This window comes from Numenius arquata, chromosome 10 (assembly GCF_964106895.1).
Source record: "Numenius arquata chromosome 10, bNumArq3.hap1.1, whole genome shotgun sequence".
NCBI lineage: Eukaryota > Metazoa > Chordata > Aves > Charadriiformes > Scolopacidae > Numenius > Numenius arquata.
In genome coordinates, this window is record NC_133585.1 from 14897106 (window position 1) to 14920983 (window position 23878).

At 40.9% G+C, this 23878-nt stretch overlaps 1 protein-coding gene across 1 annotated transcript in view; it reads right to left on the bottom strand.

Annotated features, from left to right (window-relative positions):
- Positions 1-23878, bottom strand: part of ANK3 (ankyrin 3) — a 215328-nt gene that overhangs the window by 109496 nt on the left and 81954 nt on the right. Inside the window, exons 8-11 of the mRNA XM_074155343.1 lie at positions 18179-18277; positions 10293-10391; positions 5591-5788; positions 2520-2618 (exon numbers count right to left, since the gene is read on the bottom strand). Of these exons, the coding sequence (XP_074011444.1) occupies positions 2520-2618; positions 5591-5788; positions 10293-10391; positions 18179-18277 (495 nt within the window). The remainder of the gene's footprint in view (positions 1-2519; positions 2619-5590; positions 5789-10292; positions 10392-18178; positions 18278-23878) is intronic.

The window sequence follows — 23878 nt, forward strand, 5'->3', positions numbered from 1 at the left end:
CAAAAACATTCTAGGAATTCAGTCATTTTTCATCAACTAAGATCAACCATAGCTAAGCTAGATTTCTTCCTTAAGCTTTTGCTAAATATCATTTTGTACCAGAAAAAAAATTTAAAATGGGTAGAAGTATTCCTGGTACAAAGGTAAGAATTTCTGGAACATATAGCTAATGCAAAAAAGATGCAGTGTCCATTGTTCCTACCAAATCCAGTTGCTTTTGAGTGAACAAAAAGGCCTATTGAACTCAGTGGTGAGCTCTATTCCCACTGTTTCTCCAGGAGAAAGGGAATTCAAAACTGTGGCATCCAGCCAGAGGCACAGACACAGATGACATGGGCTAAAGAGAATTCCCCCTTCCCTCGGGACCTTGTGGCACCACCACCATCAGAAATCGGCACCACTGCTCTTATACAAGATATAAAAGACCAACTGGAGAGAAAGAGAGAGAAGGAGAAGGGGAGGGGAAAAAAGGGAGCAGTCATTTAGCAGGGCATGACCTCAAAGATTCTACTTTAGAAATCCAATCAATAGTTAATATTTCTCCAAGTAGCACTACCCTAAAGCCTCTTCACAGCTGCTTCTGCACAGCTGTAGCAACAGTCAGCCAGAGGCTGCAGAAGGAGTTTTACTACCAGGAGAAGAAGAAACCTCAGTGGATCTCTGGAAATCCCCTGATTTTAGCAGCTTCTCCATAATATACGTAAGTCCCAGGAGGTAATGAAAAACACTTTTGGTCCTTTCTTGTGCAAACATGAGCAGGAAGGAAAAATAACTGGTTGAGTATGCAATTTCTTTTCCCGGTTCCACATAATTTAGCAAATGAATTTAAAATAATAGACTGCAGGAAATAAAACGTATGTGTGTCATATTTGACCACAAACACTAACTCATATGGCGGAGATTCAAGGCAGGCAGCTGAAAAAGTGCAGTATCTACAAATGGAAGTATGGAATCTACGTGGAAAGCAGAATTTACCACAGAAAAGACAATAAGCATTACCTTTAATAAACAGTTTATATGCAATGACGACTATCTGTGACATTTGCTACTGATTCCTCTTGTTGCATTTGCATTGCTTATTCAGATCTCACAACCAACACTTGTTTGCTGACACATTTCTTTGGGGAGGAATACTGTGAAACTTTCTGGCCAGTTTGTTTTGATGGCCAGGTATCATCCTTCTTTCTTACTGGAGAAATAGTAGTTTACATATGGATGCTAAGTACCAGCTCCTAATTCTGCCTTGAAAGGTTGTTACCGTATAGACATCCAGTGAAAGAGACAGGCAGGAAAGTAGGGCCCTGCAGTGAAATACCATGATGAATCTCAATAAACGCAGTCAAATCTGGTTTGAGACTATGTGAGATCATGGTGAGGCAACAACAGGAAATAAAGGAAGAGCTCTTGCTTTTGGAAAGTTTTTGCTGAAAAAGCAATTCAGAGGACAGATCAGATTGTTAACATGGCTAACTCACATCAGATAGCGTAGTTAAATATTGCTGTTGCTTTCATTCTTTTAATTCTTTGTATTCCAAAGGGATAAAATTGAATAGATAGTTTTTCTACTTTCACAGCGACTGATTAATATGGAGGACAGACATGGCACCTCTTCTGTTAAGGCTCTCTTTGCATTTCCCATTTGCTAACATGACTTCAAACTAGACTCTGCAAGCTGCATCTACAAGCCCTATGATTTTTAAACACTAGTCTGGAGATATGTGAACTGTAGCAAAGGCAGGCTCAGCTGAAAGGCAGGAAGGGAGCTGTATTATTTACTAGTGAATAATTAGAACAAACCCCCATGCATCAAATGAAACTCTGTTTTGGAGACACGAACTGCTCCCAGTTGAATCTTTTGTTTAATCAGTGGAATTATTGTTTTCTAACCTGGTCATACATTCAAATATGTGACCTTTCCTCCTAACTTAGCAGAAGATACACACACAAACCAAATTTTCCATAGGTACTTAATTAATCTCTAACTTGTGCCGATAACTGGGTGTAGACCATCTCATGCTGATTGAAATAATAGCATATTGATTTCTGTCTAACTGATCTGTGATGACATGCGATGGTGGATGAATATCATTTCTGTGTGGAAAGCCAGAACGAGGTCTGTGAATTAAACCGCCTTTCAAAATAGGACTTGAGCACAGTCTTCACCTTCATCTCCCTAACAGGGAGAATTTCATCTTCTGTGCATTAAATTATATGCAAAAATTGGCAGAAATTATAGATCTTTTTTAAAAATTTGTTTGAAGAAATGTTTTTAAGTCTGTTCTGTTTCACTCATTATCCCCGCTGTATTCTCTTAAGTATATCAATTGTTTGGATGTTGTGATCCATTAGGGCAACTGATTTTATTATTCATTTTTCATTATTTGGTAATATCTAGATGAAAATAATTGTTAACTTGAATGGTAGTACATGCTCTTTCAGAAATATAAAAAAAATAATCAATATATTGTAATGAATTTTGTAGGAAAAACAAAGACAAATGTGAAAAGACCACTTTTTACCTCAGTCACTGCTTGGATTGATGCACCATGTTTCAGAAGAAGTTCCATTACTTTTATTCTGTTCTTCTTGCAGGCAATGTGAAGAGGTGTGAAACCATTCTGTAAATGAGAAAGAATATACTTTTTGAAACTGCATATGTCATTAAAAAGTAGAAGTACGCATGGAATTCACATAAAACACTCCTCTATTTTAACAAAACACCTCCCAGATTTGTTTTAGCTTCACTAAATTGTTCATATAAAAGAGAAAAAACTTCTAAAAAGACGTTTCATATAGCCAGTTTTAATTATGAAATGTATTGCCCACTCCAATAAAGAAATTTTTTTTTAAAATTCTTAGTTCACATAAAACTATCAAAAGCTTCATTTTTGCTTAGGGATGTTCACTGTTAACTGCAGGGGGTTGTTGGAGGTTTTTTGGGGGGTTGGAGTTTTTTTGCTTTAGTTTTCTTTTGACTTTTCAGAACTGCTGATAAAAAAAGCACTGTACCTTCACAAGCTCTGGCATTTGGATCCTCTTCTAAATTAATTTTACTACTTTTTAAAATTTATTTTCATAGATTCATAGATTGGTCCAGGCCGGAAGGGACCTCCAAAGGTCATCTAGTCCGACCTCCCCATAGTCAGCAGGGACACCCCCAACTAGACGAGGTTGCCCAGGGCCTTGTCGAGCTTCACCTTGAATATCTCAAGGGAAGGGGCCTCAACCACCTCCCTGGACAACACGTTCCAGTGTTCCACCACCCTCATAGTAAAGAACTTTTTCCTAATATCCAATCTAAATCTCCCCTTCTCCAACTTAAAACCATTGCCCCTCGTCCTGTCACTGCAGGCCTTTGTAAACAGACTCTCCCCAGCCTTCCTGTAGGCCCCCTCAGGTACTGGAAGGCCGCTATTAGGTCTCCCCGGAGCCTGCTCTTCTCCAGGCTGAACAACCCCAGCTCCCTCAGCCTGTCCTTAGAGCAGAGGTGCTCCAACCCCCTGAGCATTTTAGTGGCCCTCCTCTGGACCTGCTCCATCAGGTCCATGTCCTTTCTATATTGAGGGCTCCAGACCTGCACACAGTACTCCAGGTGAGGCCTCACCAGAGCAGAACAAAGTGGCAGAATCACCTCTCTGGATCTGCTGGCAACACTTCTTGGGCTCTTGATGCAGCCCAGGATGTGATTGGCCTTCTGGGCTGCAAATGCACACTGCCTGCTCATGTCCAGCTTCTCGTCCACCAGCACCCCCAAGTCCCTTTCCTCAGGGCTGCTTTCTAATACCTCATCCCCCAGTCTGTATTTATACTGAGGATTGTTTCGGCCCAGGTACAAACCTCATGAGGTTCATCTGGGCCTACCTCTCCAGCCTGTCCAGGTCCCTCTGAATGACATCCCGTCCCTCTGGTGTATCGACAACACCACACAGCTTGGTGTCAGCTGCAAACTTGCTGATGGTGCTCTCAATCCCAATGTTAAACAGTACCGGTCCCAGCATGGACCCTTGAGGGGGTTTTAAATTTTATTATCTCCCAGTTTATGGTAATTACAATTATTTTGCCCACTCTGTTAAAAAAATACCTGTATGTGCAGCAGAGCGAACATTTGAAGCTACCACCTTATTTGGCAAGAGATAATACAACAGAAAACAAGTAAACTAGGAAAATAAGCTGTCCAGAGCATCCATGACTGGTATAATAACATTAGTGCACTGAATGCTGATGCCGCTCTGTATATTCATCAAAACAGCCTTTGCAGAACAATTCTGAAAACAGCTGACAGAACTGGTCCCTCAGATCTGATAAAAATTAGCTTTTTTTACCTGCCATATAGTAAGAAATATCATCTGTTTCTGTAATGTGAGATCAGTGCAATTGTCTGTTCCAGTTAAGCATGAGCAGCTCTCAACTCCCTCCTAAGCAGTGGACAGTGTCCAGAGGAAGCTCAGATGTGTTTCAGGAAGAGTGAGCTCAAGCTCCAGATACTGCACTCAGGCTCCTTCTACTTAATCATCCTGAGTGGAGACCAGGACAGAATAAAAGGAAACACAAAAAGGTTTTGGGGAAAAGGTAATTTGTGGCCAGGTTACCAGACCAATGAGGGGCCACTGCCAGCAACCCCGACAAGCTAAACCAGATGATGATTTGATTATTTCAGAAGGCAAAAATAAACGTTACAGGCCAACAAGCCTCCCCACTTGCTGGTTATAGCGAACAAACCCTACATATCATAATACCTTGCTCTAAGACGCCTGACAAAAGATTGATCTGACACAAAAAAAACAGAGGGGCTGAGAGAAAAAAGATCTACGGAGCCTCGGCTGTTTTCAAGAGAGTCAGTCCCACCTTGCTTATGAAGGTTTCAGGAGTTCACATAATATTTCAGGAATTGAATGAGTTAGTAGCATCAGGCTGTGAACCAACAGTCAACTCAATTAATGTCAGAATGTAAACTTATTTGGAACCGTTATTGAAGAACAAATCAAAAAGACACTATAAAAAGAACAGATTGCAAGTATAATTTTGATCAAAATGCATTAATGCATTCAGTTTGTATGCAGTTTAATTACATTAACAGATTTTGTTGCTGAAGTTGGTTTTAAAGTAGAAAGGCACGACTCCATTGAAATAATTATAAAATACCACAAATATTTGTTATGTTACTCATTCCTATTGTTTACTGTTTCCCATCTTTGAGAGCTAATAAAGATTCTCTTAGTTTTAAGCATTGCTGATTATTTTCTCTTTACAAACATTTAGAAAATAAAAATTCTCTCCATATCAAAAACTACAGCAGTTAGGTCTGCAGCTGCTTCATGTATTCAGAATCATAACAAGCTACCAGAAGGCAAAAGTGCTCTAGTTACACTAGGAATTCATAAATCACTGTTGATCGTCTGTAAGCAAAGGTCTACTCTGATTGCATGATACATTATTAACACTTTGAACCTCAAGCATCCTCTCTTGGACTGCAGCAATACAACATATCCTCACTGTCAATCATCAGCAGGCAGAAAATAACTCTCAAATAAGTCTCACTGCAACACTGGAAGAATGTTTAGCTGTGAAGAGTAACCTACTGTGTACTCACCAGTGCTTTGGCATTAGGATTAGCTTTCTTGTCCAAGAGAACCTTGGCAACTTTGTAGTGGCCACAGTGGGCGGCAACATGCAGTGCAGTCAGATAGTCATTAGTGACGTCATCTACAGGCACGTTGTGCTGAATCAGAAGCTGAACACAGTTTAGATGATCTCCTTGCGTTGCCATGTGCAATGGAGACAAACCATTCTGTGAACAAAAAGACCCAACACTGATGGGTTATAGGATGCTCAGAGCAATGCAACTCCTCCACATTGTTCTTAGAGCATTTGTTGTATGACTTTTACAAGCCCAAGCCAAATTAAACTTTACATGTTCAGTGTAACAATGTGAGTTCTTACTCTGGTAAAAGCCAAACAATTTGGAGCTTGTTTCGTTAGAGTTTGTAGGCAGTTCTACCTTAAAAAAACACTTATACTATACCAGCAACACTCTAAAGGTGGCTTATTTCAGCCAACATAGCTCAGATAAGTTGCTCAAGTTAAATGAGTTATGTAAAGAGCAGCAATTTGTGACTTCTAATAGTTGCTGTTTCTAAAAGCTGAATTAAATTCACCACTCTAATGTAGTCTGCACGTATCAGGCATGAGAGAGCAGGTCAGAGCATCACTGCAACATTCCCTCATCCCTCCACTAGTGTTTTCCTGAATTTGGGTTGTACACACGCCTCACACCACATTACACACCTGTGGAGACCATTCTTCCCAGCCAACATTGGCACAACAGCAAAAGTTTCAAGTGCAACCAGGCTAAAAAATATAAATATCTGAACAAGACCACCATGATGTGACCTACCAGCAGCAGCGGTAAAGCTCTGTTTCATCAGGGAAACACCTGAGAGAGATTCATGTTTAGGAACAAAAACTGTATCAAGAATTGTTTCTTGCACTGCTTACAATAGTTCATCAACAAGTTGCCAACGTATATTACATTTCCAGAGTAAATCCACAAGGAAAATAACATTCAAGACCTTAAAGGACCGACACTGTTTCATGACAAAAGATTAAAAAATAGGACAGAATGAAAGAAGTCTTGTTAGCAGAGGTGCATGAGCTCCTGAGATAAACCTCAACATACCTTCTTCTATTTGTATTCTGTTTGGGCTTTTTTCACTTAGTCCTTCTAATGGCAAAATTAGATTCAAGTGCAGGAGCTATTCTCGTAACACATAATAATATATAATCCATAAATGACTGACAGTACACAACGTATTGCCATCATGAAGAAACTGAAACTCTTGCTCACAGATGTAGTGCCCTCATGTGACCGCAGTTAGCAAAGGCAAAGTAGCAACATAAACCCAGTGGAGATCTCAGGCTTTCTGAAACAAGATGATTTCTTTCTTCTCCCTTCCCATGGCCATATCATAACATAATGACAAACACTCAAAGTAAAGGTGGAAATACACAGTGAAATAATTTCAAAAAGTGACACAGAAGAAGGATGGAGAAAGTAAACAGGCTAATACTGTCAGAATTTGAAAGCCATTTACATTCAGTGCTGAGAAGCAGACATTCTTGGACACAGTTATATCTTTCTAGTAAGATTATCTCATGGGCATCTCAACTGTGATTTCTGTTGGCTTCGGATAAGCCTCTCTCCCATCCCCAAAGGCTACTACAGCAATTATCTGCATGGAAGCTTGATACTAGCAATGCATTTTAAATGTTTTCACTGTCTTCTAGTGTAGTTAAACAGTAGAATAATAATAAAAAAAAAAGATTAACTTCTCCCAGCCACCAAGCCTTCCTGATAACAGTTTATAACTGCTGATGCTTTTTAGGTGATAGTAAAAAAATGATGAAACTTTATACACTGTTCTGTTCCATCTTTTATAAGAAAGATCTTTCATGTGAAAAGTGTCATCCTTCACAGTAACACACGATAAACGACACTGATTAACAGAGTAAGAAATTGAGAAAATGACATAGGACTCCCTTATAGGAGAGACTTGTATGAAAGAGGCTGCCATTGATGGAAAAGAAATGAAGAAGCAGAGTAGCCACACATCAATTTGGGAAAATCAGCAAGATGCTCTACAAAAATCTGTCCTGGATGAGAAAAGTGCAGCAACTAGCCAGACTTTACACAAAAGAGCAAGGGACAAGGCTGGATCCTAAAGAAGCTGATGAAGACAAAACTTAAGTGGAATATTGTCTTTTGTTATGACCTAACAAAATGATGAGCATGGATGGCCTGTTTCAGAAATCCACCAATGACGATAAGAAGTGATTTGATACTTCAAGATGGGGCCACTATATAAACACTTTTATATTACTGGTTTTATGAAAATTGCTAAAAAATATTAAAAAATGAAGTAGTTCAAGATTAATCAGAGATGTTGACAGTCACACGATACCTTAAAAAACCCAACAAACAAAACCCCCAAACCAGAAGAGCACCCCAGAGACAAAATGGAGTATGGAATGCCTGACTAGGCAAACAAAATTATCAGAAATATATAGCTTATCTTGTAGCTGTGTTAAAGTACTTTAATCAGGGAAAGTGCCATTAACTCTGGGGAAAGAAAAAAGAAAAAAAAAAAGAAGAAAAAGAGAAAAGAAGAAAAAAGAAAAAATAAAAAGGAAAAAATTAAAAAAAAAGAAGAAAAGAAAAAAGGAAATAGAGTCAACCAAGACTAGAAAAACAGTAATTAAAAAAGATGGACATTGATACACAGAGATGCCATATCTCACAAAGTCATTGGCATACTCAGGACTAGAATTCAGTTTTCCTTTTGCATGTAGAAAGCCGCAGATAATCCATTAGGCCATTGTTTCCCCTAAAAATAAATTTAAGGTTATTCCAGGGCAAAAAAGGGTTAGTACTACACTAAACAATTTCTAGCAGGAAATAGCTATCAAACTGCAGTCTGGTTAGTCTTCTGAAAGAGTTTTATATAACATGAGAAAACTTTGTGAAGTTCAAATTCTTTCAAAGATGTGCCCTATTTCCAATAATACATGACTTAATTTGAAGCCAGGTATCTTTGCAGAAGACAGTACCACAGTTTAGTGCCAAATGAATGGATTCATTTATGTCATTCAGAAGTACCACTACTTCTTAGCTTACCTTCTGAAAACCATAGAATTAGCACATCAGAGGGAAACTCAGGAAACTCTAAACTTTCTTCTTCTCACTTTTTAACACATAACATAGTTTTTCCTCTTTCAGAGAGGAGGCTCCCATTTTGCTGAAGGGGTTTATATAAGCCTCTGCGGGTCAATGGCCAAAGTGTGTCTTTCAGCCTTGGACTATTTCAAACCCACTATCCCATGATCTCATCTGCCTGATTTTGGCTAGTGAACTCTGGGCCACGCTGTGTGAATCTCCTCAGGAAGAACAACAAATTCAAAACCACAGGCCTTGAACATCAGGTTAAGTTTAGGGATAACACCTGACAACACGAAATCCATGCAACAAAGAAACGTAGTTCCTTAGGAGAGGTTCTCATTTATGACAGTGGAAACCAAAGCAATGGCGTTTATAGTTCTTTTTTTTTTCGTTAAATAATTAATTGAGCTACCAGAGAGTGTGGAAGAGCCTTACTCCCTGGATTATGAGCTCCAGGCTCTGAGAGTGGCCGCAGTGTGGATACGTGCCTGAAGGGGCACTTAGACAGCCCCTTGCTGTCTTCCCCTGCTCATGAAGTTTGCAAATCAGGGCTGTGGGAGTCCATGGAAACTCCACATGCAGAGAATGGGTGGATCCTGTCTGTCAAATTACCCATGACAGCACTTGCCAGTGACTCACTGAGCAGAGGAAAGCTGGTGCCAACCTCCCCAAACAAATGCTAAATATATTCCACTAAGGGGGGAAAAAACCCAAAGAAGAGGGAGGAAAAAAGCAGAATATAGAAGGGCACTGAGACAGAATAGGACAGGATGACAGAAGAGAGAAAAGAAATAACAGAAGGAAACAAGAAATGTTGTTGGAAATATATTGCTTACAGACTGCGAGAAACAATGTAGTGGAAGGTTATCTTGGGAAAGTACCTCAACAAACTGTACAACCCAAATGTCAGCCCTGAATGGGAAAGTCATGGATTGTAGCGGTGTTACAAAACAGGCTGCTGCACTGAGATTTAAAATTAGCAGTAACAGCACAGCAGAGACCACCACCAGAAGAGTTCTGGCAAGTGCGTGCTTCAATGCCAGCCCCTGGGTCTAAAGCGATCTGCACACTCTGGCGCAGGTGATTTGAAATTCCCATGAAGAATTTTGCATGATAAACTCTAGAGAGATAGAAAGTGGAGAAACTGGTAATCAGCCTAAGTCCTAAGGAAATATGAGCTGTCTCTGCAAAGAGACATTGCTCTATTTTTATCTCTTATCTGTAGTCTAGCCTTAGGGCAATTTGGTGCAAGCCGAAGATGTATTGTAATCACCATGTATTTATTCCAGGAGAGATAGAGAGATTTTCAACTGCTGAAATTCTGAGGGATAAGGTTACCATACATGCCTTTTTGCTTGGCACAGAAACCTTTTCTTGTGTATCTCAATTTAACACATTTTACATACACAGACGTGCGCTACATACGGCATTCACTTTCGAGATCTCCCACACATTTACTTTAAATAGCTATGAAATAGGAAAGTTATTGTCAAACCGTTAAATATATGAGACATGCAGAATTACATAAAAAAAGAAAAAAAGAACAAGGATTATCCCATCAGAAAACAGTACCAGTTACCTTGGTTTTGGAAAGAATAGGGGCACCACGATCCAGCAGCATTTCTACAACCTGTTCATGGCCGCTTCTTGCTCCACAGTGGAGGGGGGTCAACCCATCCTGTGGGACACAAGCATTATAATCGATTAGTTTCAGACACAGTAAAATCTTGTACGCTTCTATAAAGACCTATGATGTCCTAAGAAACTAATTAATTTCTGCAGGATGCTGCTCTTACACAACAGAACAGCTGAACCTGTTTATTCAAATGGACAGAGTGCATTTTGGCTCCGATTTTCTAAACATGTAAACAGTCATAATGAATTGGTGCTGATGCAGCGGGCTAATTCCAGGCCCTCACTGTAAATGCAGTAAAGTGATAAATGCACACACAAGAAAAAGATGAGATTGCACTTCAGGTAACTTTTTGCCTGTCTGAGAGAAAAAAAAAACCCAAACCTTTCCTCCCTAGACAGGAGGAAATTTATTACATGGATTTTGAGAGGTGTTTAGCAGATGAGAAAACCATCTTAATCCCAGGTGATAAAATTATGTTGGATTAAGTCCTGTCTCTTGTCATGTAGACCGTACTTGTGTGACTTCCAGCTGGTCTAGAGTCAAGGCACATCACTTCTTTTAGAATAGTTTGCTTAGTAATAATTATCATCATATTAGAAACACATTCCTTAAATAAGAGGAAGACTCTTTTTAATATTAACAGAGATATTCCAAACTGATTTGATTAATCTTTAACCTGTACCCTGCTTACAATGCCCAAGTAACCTGCTGTGCACAAGTGCTATGATGAAAGATAGCACATATGCCTTGAGTAACTGTGAGTAAAGTCACATGGAGTTTTTCAACACCATATGACATAGTGTTTGTTACAAACAGTAATGTCACAGTTTCAAGAAAAATCAGGAAGAAAAATTGATGTTTTCAGAATTAATAAGAGCAAACATTTGTTACAAGCAGAACAAATAGGCAGGAGATACCATCACAGAAACAATATTGTATTTTCACTAAATATGTCAAAAGAGAAGCCTTTATAAGAAAGGTTGAAACTAATAAAGAAAAAAGATAAATACTTATTAGTTTTCCAAACACAAGTCATAAGTGAAGAGGCCTTTTTCCAGTGTCTTCCAGCACACTCATAACATATATTGTATTGTCTAAAATACGTATGTCTCATCGTTTTTATAAAAAGGATTATCTAAAATTTCTTCTCACACGTCCTGTGCTCGCCAATTCATGCACATGCACTTCCTCTCTGCCTTTCTCTGTATGGTAGCAAGTGCTATTAAGATACTTCCTTAGACATATTTTCCATGCATAATTACAATACTCTTTCTTGATAGTTCCTTACACTCTACTAGAACATCAGCTTAAGGCCTGCAAAGTGTAGAGGGCAGCCAGGGAGAGGGAGGCAGTGATTCAGAGAGCCTTACACTCTCCTCCTTCTACTTTCTTGCCCTCTCCTAATGAGCCTATGAAAGATGGCAGACAGAAATTGCTGTGGTTAACTATTTTTGCTAGTCTCATTTAAAATTTGTATGGTTCTCAGTGGGCATGTTCTTCCACTTAAAGTAAGGCATATGGTTTTGATATAGATGAAGAACAGATTTTGGTTTTGACTTAACTTGATCAAGACTCAGGGAGTCATTTATTGATGCAAGATGAGGACCGTTCGGCCCACTATGTTCCTATTGGCATCTCTGGAGCTGATGATATTGCCATTTCTGCTTCTTTCTGTTATTTCAGCCCATGAAGTACAGGGAAGGGTATGTTGTTAAAATGATACTACACAAAATAATGATGTATTGCTCAAAACATGTAAATAAAGACAAAGATAAAGGTATCAAACCCCATGAATGCTACATTTATCAGCTGAATTGCAAATATTTTGCTGTAGCTTCATAAGTGTTTTAAAAAGGTAATACATACTTCCCACACCAGTAGTTTCCACAGGCCAGGGCATATCACACACACAGAAAAACATGTATGGGAAAGAAAATAAAAACAAGCAAGGCTAGGTAGCTAGAGATCCGTAGGCAGGAAATGAGGATCATGTACATTAGGTTGTTCATTCTTTCTATTTCTTAAAATTATCATAGTCTCCAGGCACATCAAAGAAAGATACTCAGGAAGGTCAGGCACAAAACTGCAAGTTGGGGAATATTTTCCAGATTTCATTCCCCCCCAACTCATTTCACCAATATACCACGGATAGTACATACCAAGCTCACAGAGAATGATACACATTTGATCTTCCTCATGCACTAGACTAGACCCTTAAAAACTGCTCCAGTGCTCCCCAGAGCACAGTGCCCCAACCCTTCTCAAGGTGCCTGTGGCTGCCAGTGTTCCTGTGGCACAGGAGGTGGCAGGCAGTCATGCTTGGCCAGCTAGAGCTCATTCTAGTCCACACAGCAGTCACTACCACTAGACGTATCACATGGCGTGACACAACATTACAATGCAATGTAGGTCCTTGTCGGGACAGACAATCTATAGCTATTGTTACGATGATGTCAGGACTCCCACTGTAAAAAGCCAAATACACTTGAAGACAGCTCATTTAGCTGCGGAGATCTTTTTTGGTATTCTGAAAAGATATTGTCTATTCACCTGGCTTGGTTTATTGCTATATGGCATTAAAAGCACATAAAGAAATATGCAGAGGCAATCTGAAACACAGATCACAGAAAGATTTTGTTTAAAAAAAGAGAATCTGAGATTAAAAGAGACTATTCTGAAATCAGCAAGACTTCACTGATTTAGTTGGACTAGATGATCTTTATGGTCCCTTCCAACTCTAAAAAATTTAGTGAAATTCAGTGAAATTTTGTCAGGAGATTTTCTAGTTGCTTATATACTGTTCATATAAACTATACTATGTGAAGCGTAAAATATATTGCATGTATTAAGAAACAAACTTTTCTTAATATGATAGTCTGCAATGGCTCACAAAAACCATTACAAATGATTACGACAATGATCTGCAGATTAAGGACTCTCTAAGTATGCGCTGACATGATAAATCATATCATCTGCATTATCTATCCCTCAAGAGAGCCTGAGAGCTGCTCCAGCAAAGCCAGGAGGACAATAGGAGGAGTTCTGCTTAGGCACAAGCTTCCCATAAGCATTGCTCATCCATGTCTGGGGGTGCTGCTCCTTCTTTAGCTTTTATTTCAAACACACACAGACAGCCCACAAATAAATGAAATCTAAGCATTGCTTATGGTCCCTGTTCAGACTTGGATACCTGTGTAGCTCCCTGATCTTGTTACACTGGGGTCACAACAGCTTGGGGTTAGCAGATGATGGTGCAGGCAGCTGAGCCTCCCTGCTGCAGCGTGTTTCCCTGCCACCACACGTGGCTCTAAGGGACCCCTGAGCGGCATGGGTAAGCACAGACCAGCCCCCCAGCTACCCCTTCCCTGTCAACGCTCACCCAGGATTTCCCTCGTATAATGGGATCCTCTGGGCTGTATCCCAAATCCACGTTAGCCTCTGTACCACAACTCTCACATCAGTGAGCATCAGCTTCAACCCAGTCTATAAGCAATGAAATTAAGCACAACACCCAGTAAAAACTTTACTGTGATTCAAATATTCAGCAAGAGCTAGTCAGAGTTTGAGCCAAATCCCAGAGCCTATCCATGGCCTTGGCGGGAGTGCGAGAGGCACTCCACTCCCCTGAGCCAGAGGGTAGAAGGACGTGCTTCCCCAGGGGAGCAATTACTGCTGCTTCCAGGGTTTATCATCCCCATCGCTGTTTAGTGAGTCTTCGCGCGTGCTTCAGCCTAGCAGGGCTCTGTATCTCATAGTCCCTCCATGCTCGGAGTGTCTTGTTTTCTTGACTTCACTGGCCCTGTTGCAAACTGTCCCTTCCGTACAATAGGGCAACAAATGAGGTTTGCTCTTCCTACACATGCAAAATGCACTTAAGAGTGCCAAGTCAGTGTTATTCTTGTAATTATTTTCTATCTTAATACATGTGGGTTTTTCTGGAGCAGCTTATATACAATCTGATGCATCTTAAAAGAGCATATCCCACATGTTTTCATGCAGATATAAGCGCTGGCCTGTTATTTAGCTGCAAAATGAGTAGAATGAAGATTATAAACACTTATTGTTAATCCAGGCTAAAACTTGCTTGCTTCCTGCTTCAGACAAATTCACTTTGGCATATACAGTGTTAGACAGCCAAATCAAATCAAGCTAATTTAATCAACTTCTCTAATTAAACTTTATTTTTTAAAGTCTTTTCTGGAACACAGAGAAAAAGATAATTAGGGCAACATTCAGTAAACATGCTAAGTGAGGCACTAATAGGTCTTTGCTTAGAATGTTAGTTAAAAACCTGAACGATAAAAGCTGCCCTGGATGGACAAAAGGAGCACATTGTTCCTGAGGAGTAGCCTTAAGAATTCAGAACAAAGCTCCAAGTACCAGCTGCTAGACATCTCGCACAAAAAAAGGACAGAGAGAACATAAACATCTGGTTAAAGTAAACAACGACACATAAGCATGAACTGAAAGGGGAAAAAAAAGAGATGGCTGAGCCCCAAAATAGTTGTACCATCATTTTTGGAAATAACCTCATATGCTCACACGTTATCTCCATTCCTAACTACAGTTTGCAGGTGTGCAACAATATTTGCAGCGCTCGTAAAATCCTAGTCTAAATGAACACAGAGAAATTGGGCGCCCATGGATGACTCTTACAATAATTTAAACAGGATAAGGATTTAGCCCTTCACGTTAACCTTTTGTGCAGTACTTCAGCACTGCAGTTTCCAGGACCATCTGCCAGCTACAAACAAAAATGCTCATGGAAATGACTAAGGAAACGAAATCATTGCCCCAACTTATTTAATACGCAGGAAAGGCTTTGTGTGAATTTATCTATAAAATGAGCATGTTTGTGAAAAATAAAGATAGACATTATGTGGAGCATATTCCTAGTACCCTATACAGAGAATGGATTGCAGGAACAGATCACAAAACAACAGCTGAATAGCTAAATCTGTCCTAAGAGTCAGTGTAGCAAATCCTGGCCCTGTTAGTGTTAGTGTTCGGTCAGCAACACAAAACAGTATCTTCAGCATACTCATTTGAAGGTGAATTGTGGACCTGATACAGGAGAAGCAAATGCCTAGGGATTTCTGTCTGAGCAAAAGAAACAAGCAAAGTTCAAGACTTTTTGTCCTTTCATTTGGGTACAGAACCTTTGCCATTCAGCTTTAAGGAGATATTTTGTGTTCTGTAACCAACATTTCCATTAAATAATATTACGGTGTCTAAGATAAAAAGTATTTTAATTAAACAACAAAAAAAATCTGCTTATCTCTCATCCACAAAAATTCTGCTCATTTCTTTAAAAAAAAAAAAAAAAAAAAGAGTGGTCTCTCATTTATTAAATCTGGTAATACAAGCCTCACTTATTTTCACGTGCAAATCCCATCTGTTTATCAAGTTGTGTGTGCATTCAGCACCCGCACCTGCCCTCACAGAACACCACAAGGCTGGGCTCTGACTGGGCATCCAGCTGATAGGCATGACTTGATACGTGTATGAGAAAAGACAGCCTTGGCTGCTCTTTGCCTTTCAGTGCATTCAGTAGTGGTGAGGCTGTTGCAAAAGGATATGACTGAAGCTTTTGTCATCCTGTATTTTCATAAGGCCATTCTATGTCTGGGACATTAGAAGAAAAATGGTGCTTAAAAAAAATGAAATGACTGCAAAGGTGACATGCCTCAACTGTTCTGTCTTGGAAAACGACGTTGGGTCAGGTAGAAATAACAAGAGAGATTTAGCAGGAACATGTGTTACAACAGCTCACAGCAATTAATCTTTGTTATCGAATATGAGAACTAGGCAGACACTCCTGACACAATGTCCTTTCTTCATCTAGCACCATATTACCCCTCAGCCTTCTATTGCTTCTCCTATTGATTTCTAAATCCTCCCTGATCTATCCAGTGATGCTTTTCCCTTTTCTCAATCATGCAGCTGTCTGTCTGGTTCTGTGAATCTCCTCGGCAGAGGCACACGCCGCCCAGACCACAGGCTGGTAAACCCTTGCCAGGATGAGTCAGTGCCACCGGGAGCAAAACTTCCACTTAGTCACCAACTGCCAGAAAATGATGCCTCTGGTAATGCCAGAGAAGTGCAACATTGAGTGACACACGTACAGCACAAGCAGGAGAAGTTATGCAAATCCCTTCTGATTTACAGAGAGGATGGGTGTTTGGGAAAACAGGCAGTCTTTGGTGGAAGCCAGAAAAAACAAACCAGCACTTCGTGAACCACACTCATCCTTTGCCTTTTGCCTGACTGGGAATCTCTGCCAGATTCAGGAGCTGTTAATGCTTCTGCCCTCTTCCTGGATCCTGTTTCCGTCCCAGCCTGTATTTTTAGTTACATAAATTATCCTAATGTCTGACCCCGGAGCCTGTGATACAGAAGATGAAGCAGATAATGATTTTTCATAACTAAAAGAAAAGAACAAGCTGGACTCCAACTATTTAAAGTAGCAGTCCCCAACATTTTGGATGCAGTGGGCCATGTAAATGCTTGCAGAGAGGAAGCAAATAGTCCTTTGTCACGTCCTTTTCTCCCTGTTCTGACCAAATGCACATTTGTCGTGTCACCAAAATGGGGCCCTCCCCACCACATGGTAGGCCTACGCCCCTCAGCCTGGCAGCCCCCACGTAGCACGTAGGAGGCTGGTATTTTAGTCCAGAAATTACACCCACGGTTCACAGTATCCATGAAAAGTCATCTCTTTCGTATTCCCCAATTAGAAAAAGCAGAGACATTTTACAAAGAAACCATGAGTGACTTCTAAAGGTAAAATGGAAGAAAAAATAAAGAAAAACACGTGGAGAGAGTGAAGAGATGACAAAATAAATTGACTCGGTTTCTGAATTCGCCACAGAAATAAAAAATATGGATGTGCCTCAACAAGCACCGCGGGAAATCTCAGAGACTGCTGAAACACTGGAAAACCAAACAGAAACCTGTGGATACAGTAACAACGGTAGAAAAAAATATTCTTAGGTTATACCTTTGTTTTGTTTAGAATGATTCTGGTGGATATTATACAGAATCATTAAAAATGGAAGATGGACAGGTGATAAGCTAATGCTTCAAGAAAATGACAATTGTCAAAAAGTTACAGGCGCAGCTCCTGAAGGTTACCCCCCACGCACAGGAGCACGTTGCAAAGACTGCCGTAACAGCCCATAGCTCCTCTAGTTCTAGGTTTACTTCCAAACATCTGAACTTTTTCCTTCTCTTTTTGCCACTGTATAAGGAAACAGAGCAATTAGATATAACCATATGCATTGAGCTTCTAAGTCACTCGGCGCATAGAGTTAGGTGTCAACCCGATGGAAACCGTCACTACCCCCGGCACGTTTCTGCCAAACCCAAGCCAGCAGCAAAGCACCCGGTCAGACAGAGGCTGAGCTGCACGAGACCCAGCAGCAGCGCCGTGCTCTGTGACACTGGATAAAAATCGGCAAACACACACTGCAGTTCAAAGTCACTCTTTCAGCATTCAAATTCCGAAATACCTGAATTGAGTTCTTGTCTTATGGTATTTTCCTGTACGTTCACCTCTACCCCTGAGTAGTTAGAAGCAGCTTGTAATTAAATGCTTTATAGAGAACATGGAAAATTGGTGGTTCTGAGCTTTGCCATGCATAGTGTTTCACAGACTGCTTTGGGAAATGTAAATTGTTAGCATCCTACTGCAACCATTTTATAAAAAAGAAATGCAGTGCAGTTATGGTAGCCTGCCAGGAAGATGAATGATTTAAGCTGCGCAGCAGCTAACAGGTCAGAGGCAAGAATTCCACACAGTCCCTCACAGCATTCACACTTAAGCTTACCCTTGTTTTGGCATCAATTTTAGCTCCTCGATCAAGTAGGAGTTTGACCATATTTGCATTTCCCCTCTTTGATGCAACATGTAATGGCGTGATATCATTCTGTGGAAGAAAAAAACACGAAAGTAAATATCCATATGTCTTTCTTTCATGGACTCTGTGATCGATTTGCTCACAGAATGAATTATGGCCAATTTGCTAAAGCGTAACACAGTTTTGTTTCCCCAGGAGCATGAAAGCAAAGGGAAGCTGTGGTTATTCACACATGGGAATTACTGGGATGATACTTTGACATACATATTACGAAGACAAACAATCAAGTTTGCAGCTGGAGTTACAAGACAACATTGTGCCTCAGTTTTCAGCTTTTGCGTAAGAGTTAAAACTTACCCAATTTTAGTGATGAGACCCTAGCAATTTAATTCAGTTAGGGTTGTTTCTGAGCATGTCATGATAAGGATTCATACCTCACAACTACATTGGCCACATAGGAGCCGTGGAAAATAAATAAAACTATTACATCTCTAGGTCTAGTTCAAAAGTGACAAGATGCCAATGCTATTTATTTCTGAACATTATCAGCAGACTCTGACAGCCTCGTAAGCACCTTCATTTTCGTTACATCACTATTTCATCTACTGAATTTGTTTCTCTAATCGAGGTAAAACCGCACTTTGGGTGCAACTGTCAACGCGTGTGTCCCCCCCCCGGGGTGGTGCCGGGCAGGCCAGCAGCGCGGCAGTGCCACGCTCTGGGGACAGTTGCATAACCAGTGCCTGCATGCACACACGCTCCTTTAACAAGATGGAGAGAGGACGTTTCTTCATGCTCTGATGAATCCTTTATCTCTTGGTGTATGAAGGCCACATCCTGTATGTATTTGATCATATGGAGCCAAGTAAAAATAAAAAGATTTAAATAGAGCATGCAGCTACTGTATGAAGACAAATAGAATTGTAAAGAACATGTTTCTGTGTATTCAGGGGCAGCGTAAACAGCTGGCTGCGTAAAACCAGCTTCCTTGTGACCGAGTAGAAAGCGGTAAATTTTAGTGAGCGTGTGTCCTATGGCTGACTGAATCAGAAAGGCACCCATCACCTTGAATAGCTGGAGAGCGGTACGAGTGTCTTGCCTGGCCAACAGAACGTTCAATGGTGCTTCCTCAAAACTGCAGGTGAGTGGAGTGAGAGAAAGCCAGCGCTGAAAGCAGATCCTCTCTCAGATGTGGCAAGCTGACTCACGGCTTAATAATAGTGCTGAGTACCTAATCCGGGATGCTACATTTCCATTTACACAAATTTCACTATGAAGTTAACTCACAGCTACTAGAAAGTACTAATTAATATTATCATAGAGGTAAAATACAATTTAGCAAGATGAAATGACAGAGCTTCTTCCTCCACTGTTAATGATCATTACAGCCTCAAAGCCACTACTATTCCAGGGTAGCTTCTAATGTCTTTAAAAAATTAAGCAAACCAAAAAGATGCTTAGCACATTAAACAAAAAGGACACTATACCTAGACCTTCCAGGGATGTAAAACTGTGTGATTGCTTAACTTGTAACTTGCAAGTTGGTTTTGAAACAAAAGAATTAATTCTATTTGACTGGGAGTTGACATTGGATATAATATGGGGTCAGTGTGTTACTTTATCAGCCACAAAGAGGACAGAAAAAGAGAGGAGAAAAACAATCATGAGGAGATACTTTCTGCTTTTCTTCTCTTCCCAGGAAGAAAGATATTACTGAGGTCAGAGGGAGAGAGATGAATTCTACTTTCCTGAGGAAAAACAATAAAGGAAATAACTTTCACGTCTTCAAGTAAAGGGTACTGCAGGTAATTTAAACTGAAGAACCACCTTTTTCCACTTGCTGGGGTTGATGGGCAAAGAGGTTAACTAAGTCTAATAGACCTTAGTGCCCTGTTAATACATCAAAATAACTTAGCACTAATAATTTAGTAACTAATAATAATCAGACGGGTCATCTCCAAGGGGGATCTTACAATAGGCATCTGCTACCAACCTCCAAACCAAGATGATAAGGCCAACAAAGCTATATTTGGGTCACTTAAGCAAGCTTCAGGTCAACAGAACCTGGTTCCTATGGGTGACTTCAACTACCCAGACATTTTTTGGAAGAACAATAGAGCAGCTCACATGTCATCCATCACGTTCCTGGAATGCATAGAGGGCTGCTTCCTCATACAAACATTAGACGTGCCAACCAGGAACGAGGCCCTGCTGGACTTACTATCAACAAACCAAGAAAACCTGCTTTGTAATATCTCAGTGACAGCCATGGCTGCAGTCAACATTGTGGAGTTTGGGATCCTCCTGAGCATGCTGAAGGTTAGTACGAAGACAAAGGTTTTAGATTTTAGAAAAGCAAACTTCAGCATGCTCAGAGCTTAGCTGGGAGGGATTCCACAGGAAGCTTCCATGGAGGATAAAGAAACTACGAGTGCTGGGAGTTTCTCAAGAATGCTCTCCTGGAAGCACAAAACCAGTTCATCCCTGTTAAAGGTAAGGGAAGTAGGTGCAGCAAGGAACCCCCTTGGCTTAACTACGAGCTTCTGAGTCTGCTCAAAATCAAAAGAGAAGCATACCAGAGATGGAAAAGTGGACAAATACTTGTTCAGAACTACAGAGGCATTGCCAGGGCGTGCAGAGATGCAGTTCAAAAAGCCAAAGCTCAGCTCGAATGGAAACTGGCCAGAGATGTCAAAAACCACAAGAAAGGGTTCTTCAGGTATATAAACAACAAGCAGAAACAGAAGGAAAATATTGGCCTGCTGTTAAGCAGGAGAGGTGATTTAGTCACCAAAGATGCTGAAAAGGCAGAGGTTCTCAACACTTTCTTCACCTCTGTCTTTACCAGCACTGTTGGGCCCCAGGCCATGGGAACAACAATCCAGGATGATGCAGACACTGACCCAGCGCCAGTGAAGGAAGAGTTGGTGTGTGAACTGTTACAGGAGCTTGACCCCTACAAACTGATGGGCCCTGATGTTATCCACCCTGGGGGGTTAAGAGAGCTGGCTGATATCATTGTGAGGCTGCTCTCCATAATCAAGAAGTCATGGAGATCAGGGGACATCTCAGAAGACTGGAAGAAGGCTAATGTAACCCCCATCTACAAGAGGGGCTTAAAGGAGGATCCAGGAAATTATAGGTCCATCAGTCTTAATTCAGTCCCTGGGAAAGTTATGGAACGAATCCTCCTGGGAGCTATCACAAGTCAAATGAAGCATGTGATAGGGAAAAGCCAGCACGGATTCCCCAAGGGTAAATCATGCTTTACAAACCTGATTGCCTTCTCCAACAAAGTAATCTGCTCAGTTGATGTTCAGCGAGCGGTGGACATTGTCTACTTGGATTTCTCCAAGGCTTTTGATATGGTGCCCCACAGCTGCCTCCCAGAGAAACTGATGTGTTATGGTCTAGGCAAGCGGTCTGTGTGATGGGTGGGGAACTGGCTGGCAGGCTGCACCCAGAGGGTGGTGGTAAATAGCTCCTTTTCAAACTGGCAACCTGTCACAAGTAGGGTCCCCCAGGATCTGTATTGGGCCCAACGCTGTTTAGTATCTTCATAAATGACCGGGATGATGGGATCAAGTGTATCCTGATGAAGTTTGCTGATGATAACAAACTGAGTGGGGAAGCGGACACTTAGGAAGGGATAGCCACCCTGCAGGAAGTCCTGGATAGGCTGGAAGAGTGGGCTAACAAGAACCTGATGAAGTTCAACAAGGAGAAGTACAAGGTCTTGCACCTGGGAAAACATAATCCAGGAGTGCAGCACTGACTGGCGTCTACCTGTCTGGGGAGCAGCTCTGTGGAAAGGGACCCGGGGGTCCTGGTGGACAAGCAGCTCAATATGGGTGAACAGTTTGCTGCTGCAGCAAAGAAAGCCAACAGGATGCTCGGTTGTATACAAGGGTATCACCAGCAGAGATAAAGAAGTCATTATCCCACTCTATTCAGCACTTGTCAGGCCACACCTGGAATACCGTGTCCAGTTTTGGTCCCTACTATGCAAAAAAAAGATGCTGGAGAGGGTCCAGAGAAGGGCCACCAAGATGATCAAAGGACTGGGAAGCCTGCTGTGTGAGGAAAAGCTGAGAGGACTGGGTTTGTTCGTTCAGCCTTGAGAAAAGAAGGCTGAGGGGAAACATTATCACCATGTTCCAGTTCTTAAAGGGTGGCTACAAAGAAGATGAAGACTCCCTTTTTGCGAGGAGTCACATGGAAAAGACATGGCGTAATGGATCCAAGTTAATCCTGGGGAGATTTTGACTGGACACAAGAGGAAAATTTTTCACAATGGGAACAATCAGCCATTGGAATAATCCCCAGGTGGATTTATTTACCAACATTGAACACATTTAAGATTCAGCTGGACAGGGTGCTGGGCCATCTTGTCTAGACCGTGCTTTTGCGAAGAAAGATTGGAACAGATGATCCTTGAGGTCCCTTCCAAATTGCTATTCTATGAATTTACTGTATCATACACAGACTAGAAGAAATGCCTTTTCTAAGCATCAATAAAGAAATGGAGGAGGAAGGGAGAGCACTACAAAAGGTAGGAAAAATACATATTAGAAGTATGGTTCTCAATTCATCTTGACACTAAGCTAAATCAATCTAGGGCAGCACAGGGGAGGGTATAACCACATAAGAGTGTGCACTTTGGATCTAATTGTTTGCCAGCCCTATCGTTCAAAGCTCCTGTTGCCTTAAATGAAGAAGAGTTGATTCTAGAGTAGGTGGATGAGTACTGACAGATACACACCTCAACTCCAGATGAGATGACTTCCACTTTGCAGTCAAGGTTTAGGTCACAATGTTTGCTTATAACAGGGGAATAGAAATTAAAAAATATCCACTTTTGTGTTCAGAAAGGAGTCCTGTTCAAATGACCTTCACATTTCTAGTTAGTTCTGCAACTATCAGGACAGTGCACTTCTCTCTCAGCTTCTGACAGGGGCAAGCACCCTGGCTGGGAATGTGGGGAAATTGTCCTGGGTTGGGTAAGGACTGAGCTCACTTCTGCAAGCCAGAGAGCTAGCAATCCATCTTTCCTCCATTTGATCACGTGTCTTTATGAAAAACAAATTCAATGTCCCTAGGATCTTGAAGCCTTGAGTTACATTTGGCTGAAAATAGGCAGCAAGTTCACATTAGGAAGAGACGGATGGATAAAGGATGTGATCACTTTAGACACAATTTGTTAGGAAAACCAACTACACGAGCTACCCTGAAATAATGAATTGAGCAGGAGAAATCAAACAAATGAATCCCTATATGCCCAGTGAAATATCTGTCCTTATGGATGATCAAACTCAGCTCCTCAGCTCAAAGAGCATTGCAGCACTCACTCTCTGGGAAGGAGGATGCAGTTTTTGTCATACTCTACTAACCTATTCAGACAGTTCATAAAGAAAATTAAGAGACAAAGAAGAAAAAGCATGTTTAGCCTTTTTCAGCCCTAACAGCTCAGGAAAACACTGTGGGGAAATGAAGAGGAAAAAAAGAGAGAGGGTAGGTCTCTATTCAGAAATTAACTTTGCCTTTTAGCTATTGGAGCTTTTACTGGTAATAATTCTGGTGGCTGAGACTTCTGACCTCATGCAGATGAAGAGATGCATTATTTGAATGCTTGAATAATTGCACACTGAAGTTTAAGGCAAGCAACTTATC